Raw genomic sequence first — 27,961 nt, 5'->3', positions numbered from 1 at the left:
ATACAATACCTGTGCAGACTCAGGCCAGACAATTCCAGCATGGAGTGGTGGGTAGGGCATGAAGTCACACTCCTAGATATAGAGGTATTGGCAGCTGATAACTGTCAGGAGAGGGAGAGTCAGTTTTCTTTGAGGCTGTGGCTTCTAGTGTGCTGACTGCCCTCCAGTGAAGGACACACATCCAGTATTACAAAGGCAGCACAAACTACTTGGGGTGTGTGTGTGCATTCACATGTGCACATGCATCTCTCTGTGAGAGTACTTTTGTTTTTCATAATAAGTATCTGTTGGGCACCACAGTTTCCTCTATTAGAATGTTCCTTAAGGCCTGAAAGATTCTTACCATTGCATCGACTGCTTCCTTCTCTCCTTTGTTTAACTCTTCTTTTATATCTCTGGATGACTACTGATCTCAGCTTTCTACTTGATTCTACTTCTTACTATATTTTCCACCTTGGTTTATTAACAATTTCGAACTCAAACTCAAATGTAGTAACTACAATTATAATAAACTATCCTTTGCATTCTTAATTTCATGTATCACATTTCAATATACCTATCCACTTATTGCTTCATGGATTGACTTTGAGCTCTCAAATGTTACAATCACATTCTTAGTATGCTGCATATTAGATTCTGCTTTCTACAGTACTGCAATGGCAGACCAAATTGGCTTATTCAACTGCTCAATGGACCAATGTATTTCCTCTGTGCTTTTCCTGCAACATCTTGCTTTGGCAACTCCTAAACCAGAGAATAAAATTAAACAAGAGGATGCTCTCAACTACCTGTGGATAAAAGAGTAAAAATAACATCTTACAATTATATGCATAGTTCAAGCTGAACTGCACAAACTCTTTGCCTTCCTCAAACTGTAAAGTTATGTCATAAAACATTGGATTGGTGGCCTAACCTTTGCCCCTCAAATGAAGGCTACTCAAAACCCCCTCCTCTTTCTTGTTGACTAGGATTCTGAGATTTGGCTTCTTAATTTATGCATATTTGTCTGTCTCTATTTTAAAATATGCTTAAAATTTCTTTCTGTTTTTTTTTCCAGCTTCTATTTTGGACAATGCATACCCACTGTACACTAATTGGCTGTGGAATGTATGCATAATCTTGGTTGTAATGATGGTATTTTTCACTGAACTCATTTTGCTTCTACTCGTGACTCTAAACAGTAAGTGATGAAGTGGGAGTGGGAACTCCAAGGATGAGTCTCTTGTCTCTCTACCTGTATCCCCATGAATCTAATCTTCATTTGGTAAAACTGGAGGAAAATAGAGGCCTGGATTATTGCTATCTTTCTTTACTTCCATAAGCAGATTGGGAGATATTGTGGGATTCGTTTAGGCCTTGCTAAGTGTTCATGTAGGCTTGCCTGTGGGAAACTATCTTTATTAGGTTAGTTGAGATGGGAAAATTGAGACCTTAACTGAGGACTTTCTTATAACTTTCACTGTTCTTCATTTAAGTACTTTCTGTGATGCTAACTTCAACTATGGGGAGCGCTATCAGCCATCTCCTCCACAGTGCTGTTAACATGTTGAGCTTTGCCCACTGAGAAAGTCTAATTTCCCATCTTTAATGCTGTATTCTCACTGAGTGCTGTTTTAAGGAAGCATCTTCTATAACTTACCAAGACTAAACTAACTTCACAGATTTTCATTTATGCAGCTCCTGTATCTAACTCTCTTTAACTCTTACAAGGACATTCAATAAAGCAGACTCAGAAAAGGTCTTCAGGGGCACCCAGGGAGAAAATAGACCCCCCCTAGAGCTATTTAAACCTATCAAAATAGAGAGAATCTTGCTTTTCTTCTTTGAGTTCTTAGTTTCATTAATAAAATAATTTAAGGACAGACTTGAAGGGAAACTGTGGTGCAATTTTATTACTGTAAGAGAAAATCATCAGGACGCTCAAACTGTAAATCTTAGCATCTGCTGGCATGAGAAGATGAGGAAGAGGAAGAGAGACAGTCATACGTTTTGGAGACTGGCAAGTACTCACACCCAGAAGGGAAGATTTGTTACACAGAGTGAATGAGAAAGCCCAGTGTCTGTGAAATCATGTTTAGACATTTAGCCAGTATCAAAAAGAAAAAGGGAAAAGGTATAAATACCTAAAACACTAATAAAAGTACATTTTTCTTTTCTTAAAACAATATTGTTTGGCATCATAAGGTAAAAATTTTTGTAGTCACAACATTTTATAATGGCTACATAAATTTTAATACAGGTTTTTTCCAACACATTTTCTAAAAAGAAACAATGTATACCTGAGATTCTTTTATTGATTGATTGCTATGGATTTCTTTTTTTCAGGAATATTCTTTCCTTTTGGTTTAATGCAATCCCCAAATATGATTTATTCCACTGTTTCCTTTCCATTAGCCAAAGAACAGAAAGCACAGTGCCACCCAATGGAGGATGAAATTCTACCCTTATACCAGTTTTCACAGGAGTCCACAGAACAAAGGTCACCATGTCTGGTAACTCTTTCATATCTATCTATCTATCTATCTATCTATCTATCTATCTATCTATCTATCTATTTATCTATCATCTATCCATCCATCCATCTATTCATTCATTCATTTTACATCTTGGCCACAGTTTCCCCTCCCTCCTCTCCTTCCAGTCCCTCTGCGCCATCCCACCTCTGCTTCTACCCCCAACCCCATCCACTCCTACATTTCTGTTTAGAAAAGGGCAGGTCTCCCATTAATATCAACAAAACATGGCATACCAAGTTGTAGTAAGACTAAGTGCCTCCCCGTGTATTAAGGCTGGACGAGGTGACCCAGCATGAGGAGTAGGTGCTCAAAAGCCTGTAAAAGGATTGGAGACAGCCCCTCTTCCCACCATTAGGAATCCCACAGGAGGACCACAATACACAACTGTAACATATAGGCTGAGTGCCTAGGTCAGTCCCATGTAGGCTCCCTGGCTGTTGGTTCAATATCTGTGAGCCCCTATGAACCTAGGTTAGTTGATAGAGTTTTCTTGTGGTGCCCTTGACCCCTCTGGCTCTTTCACTCTTCTCCTCTTCTTCTGCAAGATTCCTGAAACTCCATCTAATGTTTAGCTGTGGGTCTGTCCTGTTTCCATCAGTTACTGGATAATGCTTCTCTGATGACAATTGGGCTAGGCACCATTCTGGTCACAGGAGACAGCCAATTTGACATATGTATATGCTATTGCTATAAGCTGGGGTCTTCCTTGTAGATTCCTGGGAGATTCCCATGTGCCAGGTTTTTACCTGATCTCAAAATATTCTTCCCTTTCCAATAGTCTTTTTCATTACTCTCCTTCATCCCACTGCACCCTGATCATTCATGTTCCCATCCCCAACTGCCCTCTGTCCACTCGTGAAATCTCTTCTATTTCCCCTTCCAAGGGAGATCTGGGTGTTCCCCCCACGAACCCTCTTTGTTATCTAGTCTCTCTGGGTCTGTGGATTGTAGCATAGTTCTTTATTTTACAGCAATATCTACATATTAGTGAGTGCACACCATGTTTGTCTTTTCTGGTCTGGGTGAGTCCACTCAGGATGATTTTTTTCTAGTTCTACCCATTTGCCTTAAAATTTCCTGGTGTCCTTGTTTTTAAAAGTTGAGTGATATGCCGGGCAGTGGTGGCACACACTTTTAATCCCAGCACTCAGGAGGCAGAGGCAGATGGATCTCTATGAGTTTCAGGCAAGCCTGGGCTACAGAGTGAGTTCCAGGAAAGGTACAAAGCTACACAGAGAAACGCTGTCTCCAAAACAAAACAAAAGTTGAGTATTACTCCATTGTGTGAATATACCACATTTTCTTTATCCATCCCTCTGTTAAGGGACAACTAGGCTGTTTCCAGGTTCTGTTTATTTTAAATAAAGGTGATATGAACATATTTGAGCAAGTGTCTTGTGGTATGATTGAGTATCTTTGGGTATATGCCAAGAGCAATATAAGTGGGTCTTGTGGTAAGTTGATTCCCAGTTTTCTAAGAAACCACCACTGACCTCCAAAGTGGCTGTACAAGTTTGCACTCCCACCAGCAATAGATGAGTGTTGCCCTTGATTCACATTCTATCCATCATGAAATGTCACTTGTGGTTTTGATCTTAGCATTTCTGACAGGTGTAAGATGGCATGTCAGAGTCATTTTGGTTTGCATTTCCATGATGGCTAAGGATGTTGAACAACATCTCCTTAAGTGTTTCTCAGCCACTCGAAATTCTTCTGTTGAGAAATCTCAGTTTAGATCTATACCACATTTTTAATTAGATTATTTGGTTTGTTGATATCTAGTTTATTGAGTTTTTTATGTATTTTGGAAATCATCCCTCTGTCAGATGTGGGTACGGTGAAGATCTTTTCCCTTTCTGTAGGCTACTGTTTTTCCTATTTTCAGTGTTCTTTTCCTTACAGAAATGTTTCAACTTCATGAGGTCCCATTTATTAATTGTTGATCTTAGTGCCTGTGCTATTGGTGTTCTGTTCAGGAAGTTGTCTCCTGTGTATATTCCCCACTTACTCTTCTATCAGGTTTAGTTTATCTGATTTTATGTTGAGGTCTTTGATCCATGTGGAGCTGAGTTCTGTGCAGGGAGGTAGATATGGATCAATGTACGTTCTTCTACATCTGATATCCACTTAGACCAGCACCATTTGTTGAAGATGCTTTCTCTTTTTCCATTGTATATTTTGGCCTTTTTGTTGAAAATCAAGTGTCCATAAGTGTGTGGATTTAATTCAATTCCATTAATCCACCTGTTTGTTTTTATGTCAATACCATGCAGTTTTTATTACTATAGCTCTGTAGTTGAGCTTGAAATCAGGGATGGTGATACCTCCAGAAGTACTTTTACTGTGCAGGATTGTTTTAGCTATGCTAGACTTTTTTGCTTTCCCATATGAAGTTGAGTATTGTCTTTTCAAGGTCTATAAAGAACTGTGTGTTTTTAATGGGGATTTCACTGAATCTGTAGATTGTTTTTGGTAAAATGGCTATTTATACTATGATAGTCCTACCAATCCATGAGCATGGGAGATCTTCCCATTTTCTCATATCTTCTCCAGTTTCTTTCTTCAAAGACTTGAAATTCTTGTCGTACAAGTCTTTTACCTTCTTGGTTAGAGTTACCCCAAGATACATTATATTATTTGAGGCTGTTGTAAAGGGTGTTGTGTCTCTGATTTCTTTTCCAGCCTGATTATCCTTTGTATATAGGAGGGCTACTGATTTTTTTAAGTTAATCTTGTATCCAGCCACTTGACTAAAGGTGTTTATCAGATGTAGGAGTTCCCTGGTAGAGTTTTTGAGGTCACTTATTATACTCATATCATGTACAAATAATGATACTTGGACTTCTTCCTTTCAAATTTGTATCCATTTGATTTCCTTTAGTTGTTTTATTGCTCTAGCTGGAACTTCAGGTATTGTATTGAATAAGTATGGGGAGAGTGGACAGCCTTGTCATTTTACTGATCTTAGTGGAATTGCTTTGAATTTCTCTCCATTTAATTTGATGTTGGCAATCAGCTTGCTGTATATTGCTTTTATTATGTTTAGGTATGTATCTTGTATCCCTGATCTCTCCAAGTCTTTTATTATTGAGGGTTGTTGGATTTTATCAAAGGCTTGTTCAGCATCTAACAAGATAATCATGTGTTTTTTTTCTTTCAGTTTTTATGGTGCATTACATTAAAAGTTTTTCATATGTTGATCCATTCCTGCATTTCTGCGATGAAACCAACTTGATCATAGTGAATGATCTTTTGGGTGTGTTCTTGGATTCAGTTTTTTAGTATTTTATTGAGTATTTTTGCATTGATGTTCAGAGTGAAATTGGTCCATAACTCTTTCTTTGTTGAGTCTTTGTGTGGTTTGGGAGTCAGGGTGACTGTGGCCTCACAGAAAGAATTTAGCAATGTTCCTTCTGTTTCTATTTTGTGGAATAATTTGAAGAGTATTGGTATTAGCACTTCTTTGAAAGTGTGGTAGAGTTGTGTATTAAAACCCTCCGGCCCTGTTTTGTTTTGCTTTCCTTTTTTTTTTAGAAGAATTTTAATGACTGCTTCTATTTCCTTAGGGGGATATTGGTCTATTTAAATTGTTTATCTTATCTTGATTTAACTTAGGTAAGTGCTATCTATCAAGAAATTTGTTCATTTCTTTTAGATTTTGCACTTTTGTGAAGTACAGGTTTTTGAAGTGCGGCCTAATGTTTCTCTGGATTTCTTGGAGTCTGTTGTTTTGTCCCCTTTTTTGTTCACCTTCATTGATTTGAATATTCTATCTCTGCATTTTAGTTAGTTTGGATGAGGGTTTATCTATTTTGTTTATTTTCTTGAAGAACCATCTCTTTGTTTAATTGCTTTTTTGTATTGTTCTGTTTTTTTTTCTATTTTATTGATTTCAGCCCTTAGTTTGATTATTTTCTGGCATTTACTCCTTGTAGCTTGAGATTTTTCTGCCTGGCCCACAGTCAGGACAAATCTCTGCCACCCGCCAGTCCCACAGCCGCTCAGACCCAACCAAGTAAACACAGAGACTTTATATTGCTTACAAAACTGTATGGCCGTGGCAGGCTTCTTGTTAACTATTCTTATATCTTAAAGTAACGCATTTCTACAAATCTATACCTCGCCACGTGGCTGGTGGCTTATCAGCATCTTCACATGCTGCGGGTCATGGCGGCGGCTGCAGCATCTCTGGTCATTGTGGCGGCTGCAGCGTCCTTCTGCCTTCCTGTCCCTTTTTATTTCTCCTCTCTGTTAGTCCCGCCTATCTTTCCTGCCTAGCCACGGCCGATCAGGTTTTATTCATTAACCAATCAGAACAACTTGACATACAGACCATCCCCCAGCACAGCCAAGTGCAGACCATCTCAAACACCTGCACTCAGGCCCATGGTCCTAATCATCCTCTATACGGACCTGCTGGGTAACGCCACAAGGAACCCAAGAAGGGCTCCCACAGGACATACAAATCATCCCACAGCAACTCCTCTTAGATGTGTCTGATTCTTTTTGTTCTGGAGCTTTCAGGTGTGCTCTTAAGTCGCTAGTATAAGATAGCACCAAATTCTTCATGAAGGCCCTTAATGCTATGAACTTTCCTCTTAGTAGTGCTTTCATTGCTTCTTGTAATTTTGGGTATCTTGTGCATTAATTTCAATTGAATTCTAGAACATCTTTAACTTTTTCCTTTATTTCTTTCTTGACCTAGTGGTAACTCAGTAGAGAGTTGTTCAGTTTTCATTAATTTGTAGACTTTCTATTGTTGCTGAAATTCAGCTTTAATCCATGGTGATCTGATAAGATACAGAGGGTTATATCAAATTTTTGTATCTGTTGAGATTTGCTTTGTGGCCAAGTATATGGTCAATTTTTGGAGAAGGTTCCATGCGGTGCTGAGAAGGAGGTAAATACTTTTATGTTTGGGTGAAATGTTCCATAGATATCTATTAGGTACTTTTGAGTCATAATGTCTGTTAGTTCTGTTATTTCTCTGTTTAATTTCTGTCTGGATGACCTGTCCAAAGGGGAGAGTGGGGTTTTAAAGTCTCATTTTTTTCAACCCTGTATTCTGAGGTAATATCTGTCTTTGATGTTGGGGTGTGCTTCTTGTATACAGCAGACTGATGGAAATTGTTTTCATATCCTATCTGTTAGCCTATGTCTTTTTATTAATGAATTGAGTCCATTGATGTTGAGGGATATTAATGACCAATGATTGTTAATTCTTATTATTTTGTTATTGTTGTTGGTATCGTGTATGTGTGTGTGTGTGTGTGTGTGTGTGTGTGTGTGTGTGTGTTTCCCTTCTTTGGGTTATGCTGCTGTGAGATTATTTATTGTCCATGTTTTTGTGGGTGTAGTTAACTTCCTGGGGTTGGAATTTTCCTTCTAGTATCTTCTTTAAGGTTAGGCTTTTGAATAGATATTGTTTAAATTTAATATTGTTGTTCAATATCTTGTTTTCCCCATCTATGGTGACTGACAGTTTTGCTGGGTATAGTAGTCTGAGCTAGTATTTGTGGTGTCTTAGAGTCTGAAAGACATCAGTCCAGACCTTCTGGATTTTAGGGTCTCTGTTGAGAAGTTGGGAGTGATTCTAACGAGTCTGCCTTTACATGCTACTTGGCCTTTTCCCCTCATTGCTTTTAATATTCTTTCTTTATTATGTATGTTTAGTATTTTGATTATTATGTGGTGAGGGGAATTTCTCTTCTGATACAATATATTTTCTGCTTTTTAAGCTTCTTGTACCTTTATAGGCATGTTCTTATTTAGGTTGGGAAAATTTTCTTCTATGATTTTTTAAATATGTTTTCTGGGTCTTTGAGCTGGCTTACTTCTTGTGCTTCTATTCCTGTTATACTTATGTTTGGTCATTTCATAGTGTCCTAGATTTTCTGGATGTTTTGTGTTAGAATTTTTTTTGATTTAACATATTCTTTGATTGATCAATATATTTGCTCTATCATGTCTTTAACACCTGAGATTCTCTCTTCCATCTCTTTTATGCTGTTGGTCATGCTTGCATCTGTAGCTTACATACCTAGATTTTCTATTTCCAGGATTCACTCAGTTTGTATTTTCTTTATTACTTCTATTTCAATTTTTAGGTTTTGAACAGTTTTCTTTATCTGTTTGTTTGTTGTTTCTTAGGATTTTTTTTAAAGGAATTTATTGATTTTTTCCATTTTTTGTCTTTTTCTCATTTTCTTTAAGGGATTTGTTCATATCCTTTTTAAGAACCTCTATCATCTTCATAAAGTAATTTTAAGGGTAATTTCTTGTGCTTCAGCTGTGTTTATATATTTAGCATATAAAGGCAGACCTATTAGAATCACATCTGACTTCTCAATGAAGACTCTAAAATCCAGAAGGGCCTGGATTGATGTCTTGCAGACTCTAAGAAATCACAGATGCCAGCCCAGAATACTATACCCAGCAAAATTGTTAATTGCCATAGATGGAGAAAACAGGTCTTACTGCTATAGAATAGCTGGGCTCTGGTGATTCCATATTACCTATTCTGTTATTGGTTGTGTTCTTACACTGGAATTTAGACATCTGGATTTTGGATGATTATAGGTCTAGTTTATTTCTGCCATGGGGAACCAGCCCCTAAGGCAACATAGGGTTTGAAAGGAATCCACAGTGTTTTTCTATCTGTGGGGTTAGAGAAAATGAGGACACTTACACACTCTCTTGATGGTTTCTTTTTTTATTCTCTCATGCTGTTCTTGCCCATATTGTTCTCCCTTGTTGCTCTCTCCTCACATGACTTTTTACAGCTTACATAGCCCAAAATACTCTTTTAGGCAAAACAGAAGTCACAAACAATGTCTCACGCCATAGGTAAAAAATTAATTAGAAACAGAGACATCTCAACAACTCTCATGCAATATATCTAAGTAGAAAGCAAGGAGCTTATTTTCTTAGCCAACCCTTTTATTGACAGGCTGTAAATTGTACTTATAAAGAAAGAATCAATTACTTTATTATCTATCTTGAGAAGTAATCTTATAAGGAATTTTAAAGCACTCATACACCTAAACTGTTGAAGAGACCAAGAAAATGAGAAAATCGTGTACTTGCAACCTATCTGAGTGTATATTTGTTTCGACATTTTGCCCCTGCATTCTTTCAAGCAGACAAATTATACTAACTCACAACTATGTAAACATTTTTAATCAACATTCTGCAATCAGAAATCATAAATTCTGAATTCTCTTCAGATTTCTGAGCTGCCTAGTGGGCACCAGGTTTTAGATAAAGAGAAGCTAAAGATGTCAGAGATTCTCTAGTTCAGGCTCAGGTACCATGTATCTTTTAGTATCAGCTCAGCAGGCACTTTCTAGGATATTATGGTACCATAATGCATAAATATTAAAATGTACTTTTTATCCTGTGTGTGATTCCTGACCATCAAAAGAAACTTGTAATCTTTATTGGGACTAGAGAGTCAAATTATTTTTTTTTGTAGCCTTGACTACTCAGAATTTATTTTCACAAATTGAGGTCAGGAATGCATGCAAGGGATTAATCATTTGCCAACTAGCAATAATTGGGCTGTTTTGTATTTATGACCTAGCCAGATTGCTTAGCTATGCTCTTGTGAACTACAGGTAGTTTTTCTGGGAATGTTTATCTTAAAAACCATTAGCAAGGCATGTGGTCTAATCTAAAACTATTTTGAAGCTTCATATCAGATAGTAGAGCTCAGCAATAAAATTAAAGAAATTTCAGCCATTCTGCCTCATGTAAATCATTAATTTGAGCTGTGATCAGAAGCAGATCCTTAGGGAGAACTCATGGGCCCTGATTGTGTAGGCTATCCTTGAATTCATTTTTATTCATGAAAATTATACAACTTAAGGAGGAATCATCTTCCCGACAATCCACAGATATAAATGCTCAGTAGATCAGGATTTATTCATGAGATAAACACACCATAATACAGGCAGTGGGAGACTCCCCACATGTAAATACACCATGTCAGATACCAGAGAAAAGATTGTAGCAGCAACATGTAAAGGCACAACAGAAGCAAAAGTCATTCTGGAGTCTCTATTCTGGTAAGCCTTGTTTAAATGAGATACATCCATCAGAGAGTTTTTCTTCTGGTGGGCTGACACCCTGAACCCCAATTGCCACCTGCTATTCCTCTGACATAGCTACTAGCTACCAGCAGTAGGTGTTGATTCCTGAGTTTGTCTTTGTTAGATGTGTGTTTTGTTCTTTGGTTTCTCTTTCCTCTCAGGTCTTCTGGCCTAAGTAGCTAAGGGTTCTGGTGACTAGCAAGTCTTCACGTCTAGTAGGGTGTCCCCTCTGTGGTTTTGGCATCTAGGGGTCTCTTGATCTGGCCTGGCCTCTGGTAAAGCCAGAGTTGTCTTCTGAAATCATCAACTAGGATATGGAGCCAAATGGAAGGGGTGCAGACAGGGATTCCTAGATCTGATCTGGTCTCTTGGGTCTCTAGGATCAGACTGGCCTCCAGCACAGCTGTCAGCATGGGATCCCTAGATCTGCCATGTGCTCCAGTAAAACTGAAGGCCTGTGCTCCAATAAAGCTGAAATCTTTTTTTGAAGTTGTAGTCACAGGGTCCCTAGATCCATCCAGTCTGGCCTGAGGTGAAGCAGAAGTCTTTTGAAGTTGTAGACATGAATATGGAACCAGGGGTAGGGGGCGAAGGGGGAATGGTTGTGTGTGCAATCTGTAGTTGTTGTGCTGGCTTTAAGGGATTTAGTGGATGGTGGGCATTGTCTTCCCTGGGGTCCTAAGGACTACTCTGGCCTCCAGTACAGCTGCCTGGGCTGTGGCCCTAGTGTGAAGCCCTGGGGAGGGGGTTGTAGCCACTCTTAATAGGTTCAGATGTTAATTTTCTCTGTTCTCTTCCTTAATTAATCTGTGATTCCTTTCTAAACAAATCTGTGCACTAAGCAATGTTTATGTTTAAAAGGTGCCCAAAAGCCAAAGGAGTTATTGCCATTCTCAGTCATAAAATTTGCCTCCTTAAAGAACCATTTGACTTATATGTAACAGAAAAACAACACATTGCATCATGAGTATTGGTGTCAATCAATACTAAAAGTGCCAATTAGACTTTGTAACTAAGGTAGGCAGGATGTTTATCAAAGGTAGCAACTTATGGCATTGCTCAGAGGCAGCAGACCTGGTTTCAATAACTTTGTCCCAAAATAAAGTATAACCCATCTCTTACAGAAACAGAGAAGAAATGGGCCACTCATAGGGGATGTGGCTAACAGAGTCAATAAAATTCTGAGGCTCTTAGCAGATCAGTAACAGTTATAAAGAGGCTACAAAGCATGAAGGGGTATTGGATTTTGTAAAAGGCTTTTTCATCATCTAATGAGATGGATCATGGTTTTTTTTTTTTTTCTTCAGTTTGTTTGTATAGTGGAATACATTGGTGTTTTTTGTTGTTGTTGTTGTTTTTTGTGTTTTTTTTTTTTGTTTTCTTTTTGTTTTTTGTTAAACTATCCTTGCATCATTGGGTCATTGGGATGAAGCCTACTTGGTCATGGTGGACAACATTTTTAATATGTTCTTCGATTCAGTTTTCAAGTATTTTACTGGGTATTTTTTGCATTTATGCTCATAAGGGAAACTGGTCTGCAATTCTATTTCTTTGTTGAATCTTTGTGTTGTTGGGGTATCAGGATGACTATGGCCTCAAAAAATGAATTTGGCAATGTTTCTTCTGTATCTATATGTAGAATCATTTGAGGAGTATTGGTATTAGCACTTCTTTGAAAGTCTGTTAGAATTCTACACTAAAAGTGTCTGGCCCTGGACTTTTTTGTTGTTGTTTGGGAGACTTTTTAATGTATCTATATTTTTTATTTAAAAAATATTTTTATTCATTTTATATACCAACTACAGACCCCTCTCTCATACCTCCACCCCCACCTTGTCCCCTTCTCCAAAAGAATAAGTTCTTCCATAGGGGGACGACAGCAAAGACTGGTACATTCAGTTGAGGCAGGACCAAGCCCCTCTCCTGTAGCTAGAGAGTTTCTCTCCAGCTCCCACCAAGCCTCAGCAGTTCCGTAGCCCATTTATAGAATAAACACACAGACTCTTATATTATTTAAACTGTTTGTCCTAATGGCTCAAGCTTCTTGCTATCTAGTTCTTATATCTTAAATTAACTCATATCTATTAATCTACACCTTGCCACATGGCTTGTGGCTTACCAGTATCTTACATGTTGGTACTCACGGCAGCAGCTAGCAGCACCTCCTGACTGAGCCTTCCTGTTCCTAGAATTCTCCTCTCTCTTTGTCCCACCTATACTTCCTGCCCCATTACTGGCCAATCAGCACTTTATTTATTAACCAATCAGAACAACACATTCACAGCATAGAGAACATCCCACAGCACTCCCCCCTGCATCAACGGTGAGCAAGGTGTCCAACCATAGGTAATGGCATCAAAAAAGCCGGCTTATGCACCAGGGATAGATCCTGATCACACTGCCAGGGCCCCCTCAAACAGGCCCCTCATATAGACAACTGTCTCCTGTATGCAGAGGGTCTAGTCTGGTCCCATGTAGGTTCCACAGTTGTTGGTGTAAAGTTCGTGACTTCTTATGAGCTTGGTTCAGTTGTCTCTGTAGACTTTTCCATTGTGATCTTGACCCCCCTTTCTCATATAATCCCTGTCTTCTATTGAACTCCCAAAGCTCAGCCTGGTGTTTGGTTGTGGGTCTCTGCATCTGCTTCCATCAGTTATTGGATGGATGCTCTATGATGACAGTTAGGGTAATCACCAATCTGATTACCAGGGTAGGCCAGATCAGGCACCCTCACCACTATTGCTAGCAGTCTAATCTGGAGTTATCCTTGTGGATTCCTGGGGATTTTCCTAGCACCTGGTTTCTCCCTATCACCATGACGTCTCCCTCTATCATAGTATCTCTTTCATTGCTCTCCTACTCGTCCCTCTCCCAGCTCGACCATTCTATTCCCTCATGTTCTAATCCCCTATCCTTGCCTCTCTATTGCCCCACCTCATCCCCAGTTTACTCATGGAGATATCCTCTGTTTCTCCTTCCTAAGCTGATCCACACATCCTTCTTAGGGTCCTCCTTGTTTCCTAGCTTCTCTGGAACTGTGGGTTGTAGTCTGGTTATCATTTGCTTTATATCTAGTACCCACTTATAGTGAGTACATACTGTGTTTGTCTTTCTGAGTCTGGGTTACCTCACTCAGGATGATATTTTCTAGTTCCATCCATTTGCCTGCAAATTTCATGATGTCACTTTTTTTTACATTCAAGTAATACTCCATTGTGTATATGTACCACATTTTTTTAATCCATTCTTTGGTTGAGGGGAATCTAGTTTGCTTCCAGGTTCTGGCTATTATGAATAATGGTGCTATGAACATAGTTGAACAAGTGTCCTTGTGGTATAATTGAGCCTCCCTTGGGTATATGCCCAAGAATGGTATCATTGGGTCTTGAGGAAGATTGATTCCCACTTTCCTGAGAAGTTGCAATACTGATTTTCAGAGTGGCTGTACAAGTTCACACTCCTACCGACAGTGGAGGAATGTTTCCCTTGTTCCACATCCTCTCCAACACAAGCTGTCTGCAATGCTTTTGATCTTAGCCATTCTGACAAGTGTAAGATGGTATCTCAGAGTTGTTTTGATTTGCATTTCCCTGATGACTAAGGATGTTGAGCAATTCCTTAAATGTCTTTCAGCCATTTGGAATTCTTTTGAAAATTCTCTGTTTAGATCTTTAGTCCATTTTTTAAATTGGATTGTTTGGTATTTTGCTATCTAGTTTCTAGAGTCTTCACATATTTTGGAGAACATCCCTCTGTGAGATGTGGGGTTGGTGAAGATCTTTTCCCATTCTGTAGGCTGTTGTTTTGTCTTATTTGCTATGTCCTTTGCCTTACAGAAGCTTTTCAGTTTCAGGAAGTCCCATTTAATAATTGTTGTTCTCAATGTCTGTGCTACCGGTGTTATATTTAGGAAGTGGTCTCCTGTTCCAATGCATTCTAGACTATTTCCTACTTTCTCCTCTATCAGATTCAGTGTAGCTGGAATTATGTTGAGGTCTTTGATCCACTTGGACTTGAGTTTTGTGCATGGTGACAGATATGCATCTATTTGCAAACTTCTACATGTTGACATCCAGTTATGCCAGCACCATTTGTTTAAGATGCTTTCTTTTCTCAATTGTACAGTTTTGGCTTCTTTGTCAAAAAATCAGGTGTTCATAGGTGGGTAGATTAATGTCAGGATCTTCCATTTGATTCCATTTTTTGGATATGTCAGTTTTTATGCCAAGACCAAACCATTTTCATTAATATAGCTCTATAGTAGAGCTTGAAGTCAGGGATGGTGATGCCTCCAGAAGTTCCTTTATTGTAAAGAATTATTTTAGATATCCTAGGTTTTCTGTTTTCTCATATGAAGTTGAGTATTGTTCTTTTGAGGTCTGTGAAAAATTGTGATGGGAGTTTGATGGGGATTGCATTGAATCTGTAGATTGTTTTTGGTGAGATTGCCATTTTTATTATGTTGGTTCTACCTATCCATGAGCATGGGAGAGCTTTCCATTTTCTGATATCTTCTTCAATTTCTTTTTTCACAGAGTTAAAGTTCTTGTCATATAGGTCTTTCACTTGTTTGGTTAGAGTTACCCCAAGGTATTTTATGTTATTTGTGGCTATTGTAAATGGTGATGTTTCTTTGATTTCTTTCTTGGCCCATCTATCATTTGTATATAGGAGGGCTACTTAATTTTTTTGAGTTAATCTTGTATCGTGCCACAGTACTGAAGGTGTTTGTCAGTTGTAGGAGTTCTCTGGTAGACTTTTTGGGTTCACTTAAGTAGACTATTATATCATCTGCAAATAGCAAATGTTTAACTTCTTCCTTTCCAATTTGTATCCCATTGATCTCCTTTTGTTGTCTTATTGCTCCAGCTAGAACTTTGAGTATTATATTGAACAGATGTGGCAGAAGTGGATAGCCTTATGTTGTTCCTGATTTTAGTGGAATTGCTTTGAGTTTCTCTCCATTTATTTTAATGTTGGCTGTTGGCTTGCTGTAAATTGCCTTTACTATGTTTAGGTATATTTCTTGTATTCCTAATCTCCCCAGGACCTTTATCATGAAAGGGTGCTGGATTTTGTCAAACACTTTTTCAGCATCTAATGAGATGATCTTGTGTTTTTTCTTTCAGTTTATTTATATAACGGATTACATTGACAAATTTTTCTATGCTGAACCATCCCTGCATCTCTGAGATGAAGCCTACTTGATCATGAACAGCGGCTACTTGATGAAATGCTCATGAGGTTGTCATTAATGATGGAAATAATTTGCTATGATGAAGCTGTTTAGGAACCATTCATGCTCCTGTGTGTAGCCCATCACTCACATTCCCCAAGTAAGCCCAGTAATCTCAGTGGCTCACCAAGTTGGACTTCGGTGGAATTTTTATTTGACCTGTTTCTAGTGCTCAAAATAGTGTGAATAGATGTTCATATCTCCCCAGGAAAACTTAATGTAACCGTGCCCCAAATATTATCATATGTATGACACCAAAGAATGTTGCCAGCTCAAATGATAAATACATCCTCTTGGACCATGGCTGCAGTTGTCTCTGTGTGCCTGGAATAAAGAATGTAAGGATGTTTCTTTTGGTGACCCTGTGTTCACAGCCTTCTAAAAACTTCCAAAAGTTAATAACCTCAGCTTGTGATGTGTGGGATCTGGCCAATTACTGAGATGTATTCAAGGCAATTCCCCATCGTCTAATGACCCCTACATCTTCAGGGCCATGGTTTCTTTGGACAAAATTTTACAGGTTACTTTTCCTTTTTGGACAAATGGAAATTTTCAAAACTTTTGCTATGCTTTGTGTTCATGGTTCTACTTGTAAATGACAAAAAAAAAACAAAAGACAAAAACAAATACATAAAAAAACCAGGTATCTATTCGTACTATAGCTAAATGCTGCAATGACATTTCCTATGCAAAAGTAATTTGTTCACCAGTAGTCTATTGATAAAATGTCAACGAATTCTTTGTCAGAATGTAACATGAATTCTCTCTTCTCCATTTATTAAAAAAGTTCTTGTTCTCCTCTGAGAACTCATGAACACAGTTTTACTACCCCTATTGCAATAAGAATTTATTATTTTATTCCAATGTCCCACCTGAATTACCCTAGAAATGTTTTAAAGATTCTTGAACCTGTACCTCCAAACTTTTTCAGGTTGTACTCACAAATCACTTACAAAGAATGCCACACAGCTCATAGACATTGTTGACACAACAATGATCTTGCTTATCTGTTTAAATTTTCTGTTAGTGAGCTTTTCTTCATTGTAAAAAAATACCCAAGTTAATCAACTTTAAGGAGAAAAACTTTTTATAGATTGTTGAAGCTCATGCTAGAGGAACAGAAAGCAGCTTTGGAACTCATGGAAAACAACCCAGCAGTTAGCATAACCATGTTGGGTGAGCCTTGGAGAGACAGAGCACAAGGACTAGTATTGTGAGGACCTCCTGTTGTTATTGAGCATAACTCTTCTTGTTGTCCTCGAGGTCACCACATTTCTCACAATCTATGAGTTGGATTAAAAACTCTAAGGGGGTTTCTAGCCCCTCAATGGCCAATGTCACTGGTATTTACAATAATAGTGATTGACTTTTTCTAAGCATTGCTGCTTGAGCAGATTAATGATTCAACCACCACCCTTTGAAAGAATTTAGAGATGTAGATTATTAGTAAAGTTTGTTAAGATGTCCTTGTTAATGGCTTTGATGTAGACAATCTTAGGGAACAATTTAAAGTTAGGAAGGCACACAGTTAATTATTGAACAAGTAATTCTTTGAGATCAAGGAACAAAAACAAAGGCAGCCTAGTTATTACTAGCTGATGTGCTTTTCTTGCTAAAGATGGGTTGGTGACCAAAGGTGATGATCAATTTTTTTTTATCCATTTTTACCCTTGACTTCCTGGTGTGATTTAATAAAATTGTTGATGAGTGGATGTGTACTCTGAGGATCTAAAGTAGAAATAACTGATTGTTTGTATATTTAAAAGTTTAGATTTGTGATTCTTTTAAGATCTCTTGTAAGATTACTTTTTGAGATAAATAATAAAATGATTGATCCTTTCTTTGTAACCATAAAAAGCTGCCTGTCAGTACAAAGTAACTGGCTGAAATATCCTTGGCTTTTTAAAAACTTTGTTAATCAATTTATAAAAGAATCATTGCTTTGGGGTGAAAATTTTATGGTGGGAAAATTAATACAAAGAAAAATATTTAACTGCTTGTGGACTTCTAAAAAAAAAACATGTAACTTGTGATCATAATGTGATTTCTTCCTGTGTAAAGATTTCAATTTGTTTCTGGAAAATATGTAACTTGTAGTTGAGAGGTAATCTTTTCTTGTGTAGGAATTTTTTTTCTTAGGTAGTATAAATGGGATAAGAAAAATAAGAAGTAGAAGGAAAACATCAAGGAAGATGGAGGAGAACATCAGAGAAGATGTAGGAGGAGAACATCAGGGAAGATGTAACAGGAGAACATCAGGGAAAATGGACCAGGAGAACATCAGGGAAGAAGGAGAAGGAAAACAACTGGGAAGAAGAAGGAAAAAATGGAGTAGAAGAACAGAATAAAGAACAGTAGGAGCAGCAGAAAGAGAAAAATAAAATGAACATCTAAGGTTTGATCCTTAGATAAAGTTACCATGTGTGTCTCTGCATTTGTCCACAGTTCCTTGACTCGACACCTCCTCTTCAGTATCTGACCTGCTGATGCCTGGTTCCCTTGACAATAATAATTTCAGAGAGTTTAAATCACTGTTATCTGGATTTGTTGTTTGGGTGAGGTGATGGTTTTCACATCCTACCTAGGGAGAGAGAGAAAGGTATAGAGTGAGGGAGGGAGACAGAGAAAGAAAGAAGGAGGGAAGACAAGGAAGGAAGAGGAAAAGAGGAGGAGAAGGAAGATGTAGAGGTCAGTGGTAAATGCATAGCACATATGAATATTCCTTCAGTGATCTATTTCCTTCATCTAGGCTGCACCACCTGATATTTCTACCACACCCTAAAACCACAAGACAAGGAGCAATCCTGTACTGCAGGAGCTTTTAGGAGATATACACCAAACCATTTAATATAAAATTCAAAAGTCTAATAATTGACTCAGGGTAACAAGTATCTCTATCTTCCAATCTTTCATCATTTGGATGTGTTGGGGTATTTGAATTGCGTCTAGAAATTTTTGGAACTGTCATAGTTTTTTTTTTTTTTAATGTAGCTACTTTACTATGTTCTAGAAGAACCAGAAGTAATTTTACTTCATATCTTGGGACATTCCATTGTGCCTTTGTTCATAAATCCTCTCCAGGACCTTCCCTATCTCCAGTGACTATTAATTCATTCTGTTCTATCAGATTGGCAGCAGATTTTCAGAAATAAGTGAGAACATATAGTATGTGCCCTTTTTCAGCTTAATAATTATGATCAATGAAATAAGATGTGTAATCACTACAAATATTTATGATTACTTAGAGTAATTAAACAGAAATGCAGCACTTAATTGTTAATAAAAATTCTTTTTATTTTCTGAAAATTACCACCACTTGGATTATTGGTTTTTATCTTTGTTATTACTCTACTACCTGTTCTGATTTATTTCCAACTTTTAGTAGGTTACTCTTCACAGGAGCCACAAATATTTGAACTTGAATAGCCAGATACATCTTCACACCCATAATGTCAAATTCTTGGTCATATTCAAAATTCTGTGATCACATAGTTATTTTCTTCTGTGATAAAACAGCACATAGTTGCGCTGTAGATTTTCTATCCTTGGTGCTGTGTGCTCCTGTGCTCCTGTAAGATGGACGGTTAAAGAAACACAATTTAATGGTTATTGTGATTTCACCTCTTACTAAAGGCAAGAGGTTTAGTTGAGATGGGAACACTATTGAGAATACATTAATTTCCTTTGAGATGTGTGATATTATTGAAAAGCATTATGAAGAAAAACATTAATTTACAAATTGGTTAACTTGAATTATCCAGTTTAAATTAATGAGAGTATAAAGTCTGCTGGGAGGAATCTTGCAAGAAATAAATCACTCCAGAAGATAGACTAAATTACTCTACATAGAGCATCTTTATAACTGAAATATGGATTGTAATTGTAATAAAAGGTATTTTTTGACTTCTGAATAAAATGATGGATTATAAATGATCTATGAGTGTCTTATAAATAAGAAATGCCAGGATGTTCTGAAGAAAAAGAGGAGGAATAGTTAAAGAGTTGATAGGACAGAGGAAAAGCACAGAGACACAAAAAGGGAATCCAGAATAAAAGAGGGGAAACAGGAAATAGTCCAAAACTCTAGGCTAAACTCTCTCACATCAGTGAAAGACAAAGCCACACCCACAGGTTAAGTCATATATTTCTGGGAATGTATGCCAATCAAAACTGCCAATCAAACTCACAAACCAAGCCAACCTTTCTCAAAGTCTTAATTCCAGTGGGGACATTTAATTTGACAGTGAATCTCTATAATGCCTTAGAATTGGAGAAGAAATCCATTGCATTATTATCCAGATCTTGGAGAGTTACAGACAAGCAGCATCTCAAGGGAGAGGTTTATTGCTTCCTCTATATGTCTTTGTATTTTATTTTCTGTGATCACTGGTGATTCAGCAGTTGATTTTAACATATTTAAAGACATTTTGTATTCCTTTTTTTTGGTTTAGTTTGGCCATTGTTGTTGTTACATGATTTATTTTCTTCTCACTGAGTGATACTAGGGATTGAGCCTTCAAGAGAAGCCCCTTGTAAGAATGTCCTGAAGTAAATGGTGAGAGCTATTCAACAGATATGCAAGTCATAACACAGTAACACAAGAAATAGGAAAAAAGGCAACATTTCAGTGTCAACTGCCTAATCATAAGATGAAAATATACTGAAGTAGTTGAAATGTCACATGAAGAATTTCCAAGTCTAGCAATAACAAAAAGAATGAACTCAAGGGGGATAAAGCATGTCATTGAGTGAAGTATGGACAAACTAGGCATAGGACGAAATTCACAGTATGAGAAATAATAGAGCATATCTGGTGACAAGTAGAATGGTTTGTTCTTTGATACATTGTATAATCTTTTGGTCAAATCAGTTAACATATTATTTTCACAGAATTTTGGAAAAATGAAAAATATAAATTAGTAAAATATTTAAATAGCTGAATCAGCTTTGTGGTTGTTTTTCATGGGACACAGAGAAGCAATAGCAATAAACAATCTTCAGTTCCATGTAGCTGAAAGGAGAGTTCATGTTTGCTTCACTGAGAGACAGTAATACTTCCTGCCTTCAACCATGTTGTTAATACCGTCAGGTTAACAAGTAAATGGCACTTGCACTAAAAAATATTAACTCAGGCAATGAACTACTTCTTATCTATAATTAACCCATCCTGGTGACTGTAAAAAATGACTAGGTTGTTTTTTCGTGGTGGCAGAAACTAAGCACAGATAGCACAAATATCAAACAAGATACAAACACTGTGATGAGATGAGAGAAGTCTGGATTCTGACCAGTATTCTAGATGTGACCTTTATGCCCCATCAGGAAATTCCAAAGGTTTTGCCCTTATGTTGGGAAAGTTATACTCATCATGCCATTCTTGATGCAAAGGTATTGCCTTAACATATCTTGAGTCAAAAAAATTCAGACCCTCGGGCACCAATTTTCCTTTGCATATCTGGTTCAAGAGCCTCCTTTTGGGACCTCTTTCTTTAGTATCTCAGCTAGTAATCTGAAGGATCTGATTACTTCTGCTGTATTTTTTATTGTGAGGGAGCCTCCAACCATAGTGTTCTTCTACAAGCAGAATCAGTGCATTTCTAACCCTATGCCTTCCCTGTGTCCTCTTTCCTCTTCCATAAACTGACAGAACCCTTGGTGATGAGATGATTTTCCTAACTTGAGCCACATTTCATCTGATTATTTCTCAAGTATTGTTCCATAACAAAATTGGAACAGTGTGAAGCTAGACACAATTTTCCTCTTGGCTCTTGTTAACTACTGCAGTAAATGAATAAAAGCTTGATAGGTGCTTGTGTATGGGTTTGTCTTACAGAATCCCTCGATACTTAGCAGTTTTCAATAGAAGGTCTAGGGAAAGCCAAGAGAAAGTACACTGATGAAGGCGCAATATACAACTGTTCTTTTCTGAGTCTAGGTTATATACTGTTTTGCTTAAGAAAAAAATCACCAGTCTGGAGAGATTGCTCAATGGTTAGGAGCACTGGTTTCTAGAGGATCTGAGTTAGATTCTTAGCACCTTCATGACAGCATGCAGCCAACTGTAACTATAATCTTAGGGAATACAGTATACATGTATGCAAAATACCCATACACATAAAGTAAAATAAAATAGATTGTCCATAGTAACTCACCAGAAATTTGTATGTTAGGGAGAAAATGTACTGTTAATAAAAAGGTATATATTGGGTTAATCATAAACACAGCTTTAGATAGGTCTTAAGGTTTGTCAGATTATAGAATATTGATAAAGTATAATAACCAAGCATTAAATTTTCTTTCCTGGGTTACTACTCTATAATCCCTTCATTTTTTTCACATGGAATTTACATTTGTTCAACAAAACAAGAACTTTTAACCTTGAGTACAATGCTATCTGATGCTTCAGTGATATTTCATTGAATAAAGATTCAGAAGTATTTCTAGTTGAAACTCCTGTGAATACATATGTGCTTCTGGTAGAGTAGCTCAAACTTTGAAATCAAATATGGAGAAATTATGTAAATATGGCAAATAGGCCAGTATTTAGAAGATCTAGAGAATTTCTAGATGAAACATAGTGGGCTTCCCATGTTTACTAGGACAGCTGTCAGAAGGTGCAGTCAGATCTGAGGCTGTCATTGGCATTGAAAGCATTAACACTGGTGCCAATAGAGGCTCTAGGAATCCCAAGAAGGTTATGTGTTAGAAGTCTTTAGATAACTCTGTTTTCTTTCTTAACCCAGGTATTAAAACACAAGGAACAGAAAGTCAACTTTCTGGATGTCTGCACATCCATCATTTGAGTTTCCACCTTTCCTATAAGGTTTACCTCTTAGTATGAAGAAAATAAAAGTAATGAGCATGACCACGAACACCATCAGCATGCTCAGGATCATAGTCATGTCATCCAGCCACATACTATCCAAGTCAAATTGTGCATCTGAAACAAAGATTGGGCAAAGATACAAGAATTAGGGTATTCAAAGCATGGAAAGGAAGGCTTCATTAAGATTTCTGATAGATTCACCTTTCTGCTTCCAATTGTTCCATATTTCTGGATATATGAGGTTGGGGAAGAAATATTTTGGGTCATATGGATGAATCTAAAAATGAGTATGTTTGGCATAAGCCTGGAAGAAGCTGTGAGAAAACAGATATACATTGTCCTATTCAAAGGAGCATGACACATGCTCTAAAGGACTCATGTGTATATATTACATCTTTATCTCCTTTATGAAGTGATGAGAGGCCTCAAGGATCCAGGGTTTCTTTTTAAGGGGTATGGTGAAATAGAGTGCTCAGGATAAATAGATTCTCTGAACTTGATATCTTACATGTTTCAAAAGTAGTATGCTAATGTATAGCATAAACAGCCATTAAAAGTGTATTTCCTAGGTGAAGTAGAAAACATTTTCAGATCTTCATTGTCAACATAATAGGGGTACTTGTTTCAGTACTACATAATTATGTTGATTAGAAACTACTTCCCTAAATTAACTGTAGTTATTAAGATATCTAATGGCATGATAGTTACTCAAAATAAAAGTATTCAGAAGATTCAAATTTTACATTTTTAATAATTAATAATTAATAAATCCACCAAAGAGTTGAAAGTGGGATCTAGAATAGATATTTGTATTTCTATGTTCATAGTAGCATTATATGTAGCACCTAAAAAATATAGGTATCACAAGTGCCCGTCACTGGATGCATGGATAAGCAAAATGTCTAATATCAATACAATGGGTTTTTTCAAACTTGTGTAGGAAAGAAATTCTGCAACAGGTTATATCATGAATAAACTTTTGAAATAATTATATTGAATTAAAGAAATTAGTTCCAAAAATACAACTATTATAAGAGTCCACCTATATAAAGCACTTAGTCTAATTAAGAGTATACAGGCAGAAAATAGGATGGTAGTTTCCAGAGACTGGAGGTAGGCATAGTCAATGTCAGGGAGTTACTAAAGGTTTGGGGAGACCAAAGTATTTTGAAAAATAGATGGTGATGATGTTTGAGCAGAAATAAAAATATATTAAATGTCATGGAAAGATAATGCTAAAATTATTAAGATGGTAAATTTCATGTTGTGTATATTTAATTTGAATAAAATAGGTTTTTTTCTCTTCAAGACTAATTGTTATGAAAATTCAACAGCTTCCAAAGAATGGAAAATGATTTATAAAATGTATGTTGACACATGATTTGATTCTGCCCTACAAATATAAGAATGTGTGCTCTGACCACTTCTTATCACAGAGGTGCAAAAAAACAGACTCATGACCTTCTGTTAAAAAAAACTCGTACCACCGCCCCATTGAAATGATCACAATGGATGGAAGCTGCTACCCTTTTTTCTCTCTTCATCACACAAAAGTATGTGATACTGACATGAAGCTAGACATAGGGGCCAGATGAATGGCTCAGAGAACCTATATATCACAGAACAAAAATAATTTTTAAGGGTATTAATATCTTTCAACAAGTAATGAAAAATATTTTCAAGAAACAGTGCAGGAAAATTGAATACCCATACATGTCCATACATAACACAGTGCCCAAATGGTTTGATTATTATAAGACTTGGAGGCAAACATAGGGGGAACATTTTGCATTTATTTTGGCATTGATTTCTTGGATTTAACATCAAGGACACAGACAACTAAAGAAACAGGAGAAAAACCGGACTGTATTCTTTTAAATTGTGTATCTAAAGGCATAACTGACAAAATAAAAAGGCAACCTATGGAATGGGTAACAAGGATTAATAGCTATTGATAAAACAGAATTTCTGAAACTCACCAGTCAAACCAATTAACTGTAGCTTGAGTTTTTCTACCTTGCCCACAGTCAGGACAAATCTCTGCCACCCGCCAGTCCCACAGCCGCTCAGACCCAACCAAGCAAACACAGAGACTTATATTGCTTACAAACTGTATGGCCGTGGCAGGCTTCTTGTTAACTATTCTTATATCTTAAAGTAACGCATTTCTACAAATCTATACCTCATCACGTGGCTGGTGGCTTATCGGCGTCTTCACATGCTGCTGGTCATGGCGGCGGCTGCAGCCAGGCCTTCTGCCTTCCTATCCTTTTATTTCTCCTCTCTGTTAGTCCCGCCTATCCTTCCTGCCTAGCCACAGCCGATCAGGTTTTATTTATTGATCAATCAGAACAACTTGACATACAGACCATCCCCCAGCACAGCCAAGTGCAGACTATCTCAAACACCTGCACTCAGGCCCATGGTCCTAATCATCCTCTATACAGACCTGCTGGGTAACGCCACAAAGAACCCAAGAAGGGCTCCCACAGGACATACAGATCATCCCACAGCAAATTAACACTAACTAATTATGAGCAAATGACTTGAATAAACATTTCTTCAAAAAAGATATATGAATGGACAATATGCACACAAAAATGCCCAATATCACCAGGAAAAAAAACCCTATAATGAGCTACTGTTCATTTGGACATCTAATACATAAATAGGTTAAGAACCATTAAACATGTGCAAATAGAGGTATTATAGGATGCTGAAGTTCCTCTTTTTAGTGTACACTTTTGAAGAATTAAAATCAGAGTCTGGAAGAAATACTTGTATTCTCATGGTCACAGTAGCATTATGCATAATGTTAGTGTGAAACATGCACTACAACCTCTCAGGGCCGTGTTCCATTAATATAAATCACAATTCTTTCACAAAAATAGTAGAAAAGATAACAGATGCTTAATATTAGCTTTCTTATGAAAAATGAAAGAAATGTTTCACATTTAAATTATTTGTTAATATTTGTTCTGAAAATCTTTTCTAGCATTCAATAACTTCTTTTAATGTTTTTAAATGATATTAACACTAATTTTTTTGCTATTATGGTAAAATGAATATGCATACTTTTTATTGTGCTAGTTATTTTTAATTTCCCCATTTGAATAGTGAATGTGTTTACACTTTTGTGTAACCACTAGTACCATCGATTTCCCGAATGACTTTTTTATCTTACAAGCTGAAATTTTAATTCATCAAACAATTTCCCCTACTTGCAACTCCAGAAGTCATAACTCTATTTTAGGCCTGCATGGTGTTCACTACTAGAAGTGCCTGATATAAATGGAATGGGAGAGCATTTGTCTTTTTATGACTAACTAGTTTATCATGATGTCTTAAATGTTTGCCTATGTGTGGACATAGCAGACCATAGTGTAGGATAATTTCAAAATCCTTTCTTTCAACTTAAGGTCATTTGTGTCTTCCATCCAACTAATCAATATAAAAAGTCTTTTAATTTAAGAATTCTGCATTGTGACTTTTAATGCATAGTTGTACTTATTTTAATTAATTACTTTATCTTGTAGATTAAAGGTAAAGTAGAGGACACATTTTTAATATGTTACATTCAGCTAACCCTAAACTTTCACAATTACCATTTCAATTTTTTTCTCAAAGAGAAGAATGCATTGCGGATGTTTATATCCATCATAAAATTGAGGAAAAAATTCTGTGGTGTGGATAATTTTGAGAAGCAGGTCATCTTTTGGACAGCAATTGCAAGAAATCTGTCACTTAAGACGTGTAAGGTCTATCTGATTATTATCTCCTCTAGCCTAAAGGTATGGGATAAGTGAATTAACTGATTAAGTGATGATGTAAAAAATAACATTACCAAACTGAAGAAAACTATTTAGGAGCAGATACATCATCACTTTATATCTTTAAACCCATAAAACCCCAGAGGCTGGAATCCAAACACTATATGTTCCAAAGCTTATTGTTCCTGAAATGCAAACTGATAACACTCTCTATTGGCTAAGCTGTGACTGAGTATTTGGAAAAAGAGAGATTTATAAAAATTTTATAGAAATATAGCATCTTCTTTACATCACATACCTCTATTTTTTCTGTACAAACAGAAGATGAGTAATATGAGTATAACAATAGAAATAATGGTTATCATCAAGGCCACAAGCAAAGGAGATCTACATACGCAGGGGTGACCTAAAGAAAAGGTGTTAAAATAACTGGTTATTTGTTGGTAGAAACATTGAATTAACATAAAAGGGTAAGGTCTACATTAATGTCATCTCTCTGCATTTCAAACAGTGCTAAAGCAAAAAGTAAAAGATCAGAGAACTGTTGGACACAAGAACAAAAACAAACAAACAAAAGAAACAAAAACAAAAACAAAGCAAAAAAACAGCTGATTTTTGGATGGGAATGGTCTGAGGTTGAGGACAAACATATTTAGAAAAGACAGATGTTGGTCTTTCTCTCACCCATCAATCAGTAGGGTAATTAGATATCAGGATATAATGCTCATGATTGTCATTGTCATTTTATCAGTGCCTGAAAGATGCTGGGAATAGATTAATTCTGATGACGTCTGAACTGCTTGAGACTCTATGCTCTTTGGATATAAGAATTTAATCAGGAGGACTTTAGATGATTGATGCCATTCAGGCACAGTCAGCCAGGCTTTCCAAGAGATAATCTGGGGAAAACAGAAAAACTGCGATCTGAAGGGTGCTGGATACATTTGGACAATAAGGCCACACCCATGGAGACAACAGCAACAGAGAAGTGAGAAAACGTTCTCCACTTGGCACAGGATGCTTACCACTGGCAATCAATAAAGCAGAAGTAAGAAGCCACTTCAAAAAGACTTGTTTATCATGGTAGCTCAGTAGCTCATGACCCTAGGTGAACTAGTCTAATCGATATAGAACTATACACTAAAACCCATAAACAGAACGTCATGAAATTATAAAAACAAACAAACAAACAAACCATGAATCAGGCCTGAATAGTATTCATTAAGCTGAAAACCTGGTGAGAGGAAATCTTTACACAGATTCCATGCAAAGTTAAGGACATTGGCAAGAACCATAGCATAAAGATGAGGCTAATGTTCACAATTGAATTCAGAAGAAATTTGCACAGGTGTGACCAGATCTGAAATTCTACCTGTGAAGCATTCTGAACATAGTCCTAGGAAAGTGTTAGTAATCCAATCAACCAAATAAAGAGGCAGCAATGAGAATAGGACTGCCCATAGCAGAGGAATTCCCAGCAGTGGGGAAAGACCATGAGCAAGTCTGGATGAAAGCCAGCATCA

General features: G+C 37.0%; 1 protein-coding gene across 2 annotated transcripts in view; it reads right to left on the bottom strand.

Moving 5' to 3' along the window:
* Nucleotides 1-19,111: 19,111 nt before the first annotated feature.
* The window catches only part of LOC114707395 (putative selection and upkeep of intraepithelial T-cells protein 1 homolog), a 40,739-nt gene continuing 31,889 nt past the window's right edge, over nt 19,112-27,961 (bottom strand). The window contains exons 6-8 of one of the 2 annotated variants that reach the window (XM_037202823.1): nt 26,737-26,844; nt 22,672-22,782; nt 19,112-19,411 (exon numbers count right to left, since the gene is read on the bottom strand). In XM_037202823.1, coding sequence (XP_037058718.1) covers nt 19,335-19,411; nt 22,672-22,782; nt 26,737-26,844 — 296 coding nt within the window. In that variant the 3' untranslated portion in view covers nt 19,112-19,334. The remainder of the gene's footprint in view (nt 19,412-22,671; nt 22,783-26,736; nt 26,845-27,961) is intronic. The other variant, XM_037202824.1, reaches the window with a different exon arrangement.

Source organism: Peromyscus leucopus, chromosome 2, assembly GCF_004664715.2.
Source record: "Peromyscus leucopus breed LL Stock chromosome 2, UCI_PerLeu_2.1, whole genome shotgun sequence".
NCBI lineage: Eukaryota > Metazoa > Chordata > Mammalia > Rodentia > Cricetidae > Peromyscus > Peromyscus leucopus.
The sequence above is the reverse complement of the archived record's forward strand: the minus strand, read 5'-3'. Positions and strand labels throughout refer to the sequence as shown.